The 7,343-nt window shown below is 63.3% G+C and overlaps 1 protein-coding gene across 1 annotated transcript in view; it reads left to right on the top strand.

Moving 5' to 3' along the window:
- The first annotated feature begins 4,389 nt into the window (after window positions 1-4,389).
- SCNN1D (sodium channel, non-voltage-gated 1, delta subunit) overlaps window positions 4,390-7,343 on the top strand; it is a 7,567-nt gene continuing 4,613 nt past the window's right edge. The window contains exons 1-2 of the mRNA XM_008578167.1: window positions 4,390-4,458; window positions 7,142-7,316. Coding sequence (XP_008576389.1) covers window positions 4,390-4,458; window positions 7,142-7,316 — 244 coding nt within the window. The remainder of the gene's footprint in view (window positions 4,459-7,141; window positions 7,317-7,343) is intronic.

Genomic DNA, 7,343 nt, shown 5'->3' with positions numbered 1-7,343 from the left:
CGGGGTCCAGAGGGGGGACCGTGTGCCCTGGCCCCGCCGCCCTTCCGGCCATCCCTCGGGCAGAGCTGTGTCCGGCCGGCGCCCCGGGCCCCCTCCCCGCGTACTCCCCTCCCCACGCCCCCTGGCCAAGAGGCCGAGTCGGAGCCTTAGTCCCGGGAGACAGGCCCAGTTGAAGGGCGGCCCCGGAGAGGAGACCCCGCGGCCCCGGGGACCCAGACTCCTGTCTCTTAGCCGGAGAGCGCGGGCGGCCCTCGAGTCCCCTCCCCGCAGCGCCGACAGTGAAGTCCCAGCCTTCCCTGGTCAGAGCGAGGACCGCCCCTGCTGTGGGGACAGTCGTCCTCATAAAAATAGTTCCACTGTTTCCGGGCCGAGTTTTCCACCCAGCCCATGAATAGGGTCCTTATGTCCCGTGGACACCAAGCCGAACCTCCTTTTCCGCTCCCACGGCCCCTCCCTGGCCCTGGGGAAGGAGAGGCAGAGCGTGGCCACCAGGAGGCGGTAGTGGGGACAGCAGCCTTGGGAGGGGCCCTGGCTGCAGGGGAAGCTGACTTGAGAGTGGCTGGTGGGGGATGCCCAGCCCCACGGAGCCTCCACGCTGGCATGCCCGTACCTCAGTCCCTGGAGCCCTGGGTGGGCCGAGGGTCGGCTTGAGATGCTCAGTGCCATTCCTGTGTTCAGGGACATGTGTGCCACATGTGTGTGATGGCTTTACACTCATGCTTCGCCCAGCACCCAGCAGCTCCATGTGCCTGAGGGACTCACAGTCCACCTTGGGCACCCCCAGAACCCCTGCTGCAGTCTGTCAGTTATACCCGCACCCCCTGGACAGATGGTGGCAAGCGTGGGGGGTGGTCTGTCCTCTTCACCTCTCACTGACTGGGTGCATTGGGAGGGGCGGGACGAGGTGGGTAGGTGGGGGTGGGAGGGCTGGCGTCTGGATGAAGGGCGGGCTCGGTGGCTGGGGGTGAGCGTACAGCTCACCACCCTCCCTCCAGAGGCAGCTGAGGACAGGGCCTAGTGTGTCCCCCAGACCACCCCAGGGGAGGAAGATTTGTACTGTGAGACAGGTGGCTGCCGTGGCCAGAGAGGAAGTCGCTGTGCGAGGCCACCTGGCTGCTTGTGGCAAAGCTGGGGCTCAAACCCCGAATCCTCGCCCCTCACCCTAACCGTGATTGCCTCTCAGGATCAACCACGGGTCAGGGAGGCGGCTGACTACATGGCAGTTACGCAGCCAAGACCCAGCATAGTCGGTCTAGCTGTGGTCACAGGCAGAGGGTAGGCAGTGGCCACAGTCACCCCTGAGTCAGGCCCACCCAGGACACGTTAGGTGGGGTCTGAGCAGTTACTACAGAGCAGAACCCAGAAGGAGTGTCCCCCAGTCCTCTGCTGACCGGCCCGTGGAAACCCAGCCTGCTTCCGCTCCGGCCAGGCATGGGGCTCCACCTGCTGCTGCCACACTGGGAAAACATGCCCGCCTCCTCCCAGGAGCTGCCGTCCCCACGCAAGGTGGGTAAGTTGTGTTTAGAGTGGAGAGTTATGTATGGGCGGCCGCCTGGGGCCCAAGGGTGCAAGCACAGGGATGACCAGTGCACACCTGTGCACATTTGCAGAGCACGGCAGCCACAGCACAGGGCTGCGGCCTCTGGCAGGTAGAGGGCCCCTCCTGCCTCAGTCTGTCCCTGTGTAAAATGGGGGCACCAACGTACCTGTAGGGGCAGGCCAGTCCTGCCAAGACCTCACAGCCTGCACCCCACTCACCCACGTCTGTAACCTTCTGGCCAGCAGGACCCAGGCTGCCCAGCCCACTGGCCATAGAGCTGATGGCCTTAGCAGTCGGGATAGGGGGTAGGCAGTTAGACTGGTAGCAGGTGGTGGCTGGGACTCTCTCAAGCCCCCAAACCATACCTCCGAGGGCAGGAGCTGCCCTTTTGCGGGTGGAGAGCCTGGGGGTAGCCCTCAGGAGGGACTTCTTTTTTTTTTTTTTTGTCTTTTTTCGTGACCAGCAACGGATCGCAACCCTCAGTGTCGCGCCCTTACCGGACCGGGACCGGCAACAGGATCGCAACCCTCGGTGTTGCTCCCACACCTCGCTCAGCCAGTGAGCGGGAACCGGTCTGTATGTGGGATCCGAACCCTCGGCGGGAGGGCCTCCGCGCTTCCCAAGCGGCGCACTGCAGCAGTGCACCACCGGGCCGGCCCTCAGGAGGGACTTCTTGCCAGCAAGCTCCTTAGGTGGGTGAGCTGCAGCACGGGGACAGCACTGACCATGGCTCAGCACCTGGGATGGGGGCTGCCCTCTCTGTTGTCACAGCTGCCAGGAGACCCGAGGATTAGAAAACATCCTCCTATCCCATTGCTGCTACCTGCCCCCACTTCCTCCAGCCCCCAGGGTAGGACCAGAAGGCCCCAGTCACATCTGACCAGTAAAGGACTGTCTGGCCGGGACTTGAGGGAGGGCATCCTTTTTCTGTGGACCTCTCTCCTCTGCTCTGAGCATGCGTGACTCAGGTGATGATGTGGCATGAGACCTGGGTCTGACCGATCAGATGGGCACGGGACACACCCAAGCCAGGACTTCCACAGAAGCCTCTCCCTTCTCCACCAGGATTGCTTCACAGGCGGGACGGACGCACAGAGCTGATGGAGGCACGCACCTGCCTGAGAATGGAGCTGCCACGGAGGTGCCCTGGAGGAAGTCTGCACGCACCCCACGCCTCCCAGCGGAGAGACCTGGCCACTCCCACACCCACCCCATGCCAGTCGCTGGGGCACATCGGTGCCTGTTCTGTGGTGGCTTGAGACCCTGCCTGACAGTGTTGTCGGTGCTTGGGACAGAGGGGGTCTCTGCATGATCGACAAGGAGGTCCCCAGGCCCAGGGAAGACACCCCCGGCCTGCCCTACCCCACCAGCTTCATAGCATCACAGCTGACGCACCAGGACCCTCCCAGGATCCAGCCTGGGGTCCCACAACATGCCAGCACCACAGTGTCCAGGATGGCCCTGGCCTGGGAGGGGACACCACCTGCCCCTCATCGCCCCTGGGGCCCAGCGGTCCCAAACCCTGGAGGGGTGAGCTGAAGGCTGCGCTCAGCAGGGTGGGGCCAAGGGAGCCGGGGGTGTCCACTTGTCCCTTCCCTTAGGTGTTCTTGACTTCTTTCAACGTAGTTATTAGGTCGTGACCACAGGGGCCCATGGTGTGCCAGGAACCGGGGATACCCCGTCCTACCCCGGCATCTCCTGCACCAGGGCTGGCAGGCTTGGGGAGGCAGGCGAGGGGACAGGCCTGGAAGAGAGGAGGGGTCGTCTGTCCTCATGGGCGCTGGGTGTGCACTCTGACCACCTCCTGCCCTCCTCGCCAGCTCCATGTGGGGTGTGGGCCATGGCACCAACCCTCAGCCCCCTGCAGCGCCCTCCCTTGCTCCTTGGCAGCTTCCTCCTCCAGAAGCTTCCTCAGGAGGAGGCATGGGTGCTCAGCCGTGATGCTGCCTGGACACCCTCTGACTTGGGTCCTGCAGGGAATGGGTCATCGCAGGCACAGGAAGGCCAGGGGCTCCTGCTCACTGCAAGCTGCCTGTTGGCTGGACCAGACCCTTTGGCCAGACCTGGCTCCCCAAGGCCGGGCCCTGCCACCGGCTCCTCTCCCCGTTGACTCGCTTTTGCAACCCTGTGATGCTGGGAGACGTGGGTTGCCCCAGTTTTAATTACCTTGGGAGAGCCCAGGCCCTTCCTGTTCAGCTGCTGAGCGGCTCTCCAGGGCGGTGCACGCATCCTTGTACTAGTCACATGGCCCACTCATGCAGGCCTATCCCCTTCAGAGGAAAATTGCTCAGCTGTGGAAGGCCTGGTGCCCCCCAGGCCTGTGCTGAGTCTGGGGGCTCTGACCGCTGGCCTGGAGGGGCATCTGCATCAGCATCAGCTAGTCCCACTTCTGAGTGTCAAGGTTGAAGAGGCACCTCAGCCCGGTTAGCACTTGAGGAAGCAGGCTCAGAGAGGTTGAGTAATTCTGGCCAGGCCACACAGCTATTGAGTGACAGAGCTGTGATTTGCACCCAGGCCTGGCTCTTCCCTGGTGTGACTTCCTTCTCCAGGGATGTCACCAGTGCTGCTGCCTCCTTCCAAAGCCATGAGGATGGTGAGCTCACCCCTGCCACGGCTCTGCCAGCTGGACCCAGTGGGTGGGGCTCCCTCCCTCATCCCAGCCCAGGTCCTCAGCACCATTGTGGGGTGGTGTGTCAGAAGCCCAGAGCCTGCCCTGGGGACGGGGACTAGGGCTTGAGCCCACCCCTCAAACCTGGGCCCAGGCTGAGGGTCTGGTACTTTGGGGTGGCGAGGCCACTGAGTCTCTCCCTGGGGACATGTAGGGTCCTCAAGTAGAGACAGGGGTGCAGATGGTCCCGGGAGTGGACACGCCTGGTCGTCTGGCCTTCAGCACACCATCTGGCCTCACACAGCCACATGTGAGCTGGGGGTTTCAGCCTGAGACACACCGTGATGTGGACCCTGTGTGAGGGGCATGGTCTTAGCATGTGTTGTGTGTCACCTTCATGGGTGATGTGTGTCTCATCCTGTGTGCTGTGTGGACTTAATGTGTGCTGTGGTCTTAGCATGTGCCGTGCTCTTAGTGTGTGGTATATGGTCTCAGCGTGGGACATGTCATCTTGGTGTGTGGTGTGGTCGGTGGTGGCCTCAGTGTCCAGAGGGGAAGACGATCCCTGTGCCCGCTCAGAGCTCCCAGCACCATCTCCACACTCACACCCCAGGTTGTTCTCACAATTAGTGCCTGTCCCGAAGGCTGGGCAGCTGGTCCAAAGGGACGCCTGGGTTCCAGGAGCAAAGCCCCCCCCCCAGTCTCCCGCAGCCACAGATACCTGTAGAGCTGGAAGTGGGAGCCAGGCGGGCGATGGCAAGTGGAGGTGAGAGGCTGGGACACCAGGCTCTGCCGGGAGCCCAGGTCTGACCTGAGATCTGAGTGCCAGGAACCAGTGAGGGCAGAAGGGGCATCCGAGGGAGTCTTGACCCAACACAGGCCTCTCCTTTCCCTCCAGAACATGTCCCCTCATGCCCAGCCAGGATCAGGGTCCCAGGCCTCACCTGCAGGGATTAGGGTCAGAAAGGCTCACCCAGCGGAGGGACCCCACATCTCTGCCCCACCAATAATCCCCTTTCTGGGTCCAGAGCAGGCGTGGCCGCCCCTGGCCAGCTTGGCTCCTCCCCTGCATCTCTGTCCCACGCCCAGCCGGCTTGTTATAAATAGGGGGTTACCCAGCCAGCCTGAGGCCACGTCCCACTGCCGCCACCCTGGCCACCTGCCACACTGTTGACAGGAGAATGGAGGCACCTGCACAGAGAAACTCCAGCCTCAAGGTACCAAGGGGGTGCTTGAGGGGGCTCTTGGGGTACTGTCAGGGGTGGGGAGCCCTTAGTGGCAATCAGGGCAGGTTGCCTCTGGGGGTCTCCCTAGCCCGAAGTGCAGGGGAGCTGTGTCCCACCTGAGGGTGCATAGTGTGTGCCTGAAGAACATTCCAGACATAGTGGGGGGCAGCACCCAGAGTGGGCACCAGTGATGGTGTGTGTCCATGCAGGACACAGTGTGAGCCACGCATGTTGACCACACTGCTGTGCTCGGAGGCAGGGAGGGGAGGCCAGCGTGGTCCTGTGTCTCGCACACGCAGGATGAGGGCCGCAGTGGCACACAGCGCACAGGCCAGGGCTCCTGCTCGTCCTGGTGGTGGTGGGCAGGGCTCCCGGTGCGTGTGAGTGCACACACGTGAATGTGTGCGTGTGTGCGCACGTGTGTGAGGTGGCTGCTCACTTCTAGTCCTGCCATGTCTGAGGCGTCGGCCTGTGAGGGCAGCTCCCATGCCCACGTTTACCCCATGAGTCTCGGGCTGTCTGTCCCAGGGGTCCGGGCCCTGCCCCTTCTCAGAGAAGCTCTTGGGGCTCTGGCTGGTCATCCAAGACCTCCTCTCCAGAGCTCCCCGCTCTACTGCCCTAGCAGTCCCAGCTAGGGCAGGAGGGGCTGCTCTGTCTACACGTCTAGACAGGAAGAGCAGCTACCGGAGTCAGGAAGAATCTTCTGAGCCCCCTTTGCCTCACCTGTAACACGCAGCATGAGCTTTTGGCCAGGCTGCCAGGAGGGATGCGGGGGCCCACACACCTGAGGTGGGAGCTGCCTGGCCTGCTCCGACACGCATGTTCCCAGACTCACTGGGGCAGCCTGCTCTGGCACACCTGGCTGGCACATCTAGCTGGGTTGCAGCAGATGCCCGCCCAGGCCTGGGCACAGGAGGAGCTAAGACTCAGCAGGGTGCCCCAGGCACGGGAAGGCTCCATGATTCAGACCAAGCTGGGGACAGTGTGGAAAGTCCTCAGAGATTACATGCATTGACTCAGCCCGTGTGTGGGGCCAGCAGGCCTGGCCTGGCCAGGGCCTCACAGTGCTTGTGTCCCTGTCTGTGTGTGCTGGAGGGGCTGGGCCCTGGCCTGCTTGTCCTGAAGCCTTAGGTCTTCCCCGGGCACTCAGCTTGGTGAATCATGTCCCACCCTGGTCCAAAGCGCAGAACAACATTCAGGCCTGACCTTTACCCCAGCCTTGGCCAGCCAGCCTGGCTCTGGCAGTCCCAATCACACACGGCCACACTGGCTGCTGGGGGTTGGGAGAGGCCACCAAGGCAAAGACAGATGAGTCTTCTCCAGGTCCCGACCCCCAGCACAGGACTCTGGGCCCACAGACACAGTGCAGCCCCTACCCCAGGCAGCTTGCTGGGCCTGCCCCTCCCCAGGCCCCGCCTCAAGGGATGGCAGCACAGACCCACCCAGCCTGAGGACAGGGCCAGGCAGGGCCTGGGCTCAGCTCCGGGGCCACGAGATACACCCAAGCTGAGCAGGTGCCTGCTTCCCTGCTGGGCATCCTGGGGCAAAGAGTGCAGTGTCTTTCCCAGCGTGGACAAGCCTGTCATGTGCACTCATCTGCAAGCCAGGGCAGGCTGGGCTGTGCCACTGGCGGCTGAGGGACAGACTGTCTGGATATCCCCAGGAACTGAGGATAGAAGTCCTCCTGGCCGAGGATGGGGAGACCTGGCTGGGGAAGCAGTCCAGGCAGCGGGCCAGGGAACCTCTGAAGCTGTTTTTCCAACACAGGCTGGAGCCACAGTTCACACAGCAGGAGCAGGACCCGGGACCTGGAATCCCCCCGAGGAGGGGCGCGGGGAGAGGCTGGTGGAGCTGCATGGCTCCTTCCGGGAGCTGCTCACCTTCTTCTGCACCAACGCCACCATCCACGGCGCCATCCGCCTTGTCTGCTCCAACCAGAACCGTCTCAAGACCACGTCCTGGGGGCTGC

This window comes from Galeopterus variegatus, unplaced genomic scaffold, assembly GCF_000696425.1.
Source record: "Galeopterus variegatus unplaced genomic scaffold, G_variegatus-3.0.2 Scaffold1637, whole genome shotgun sequence".
NCBI lineage: Eukaryota > Metazoa > Chordata > Mammalia > Dermoptera > Cynocephalidae > Galeopterus > Galeopterus variegatus.
Note: the sequence above shows the minus strand (reverse complement) of the source record. Positions and strands in the feature narration are given on the sequence as shown.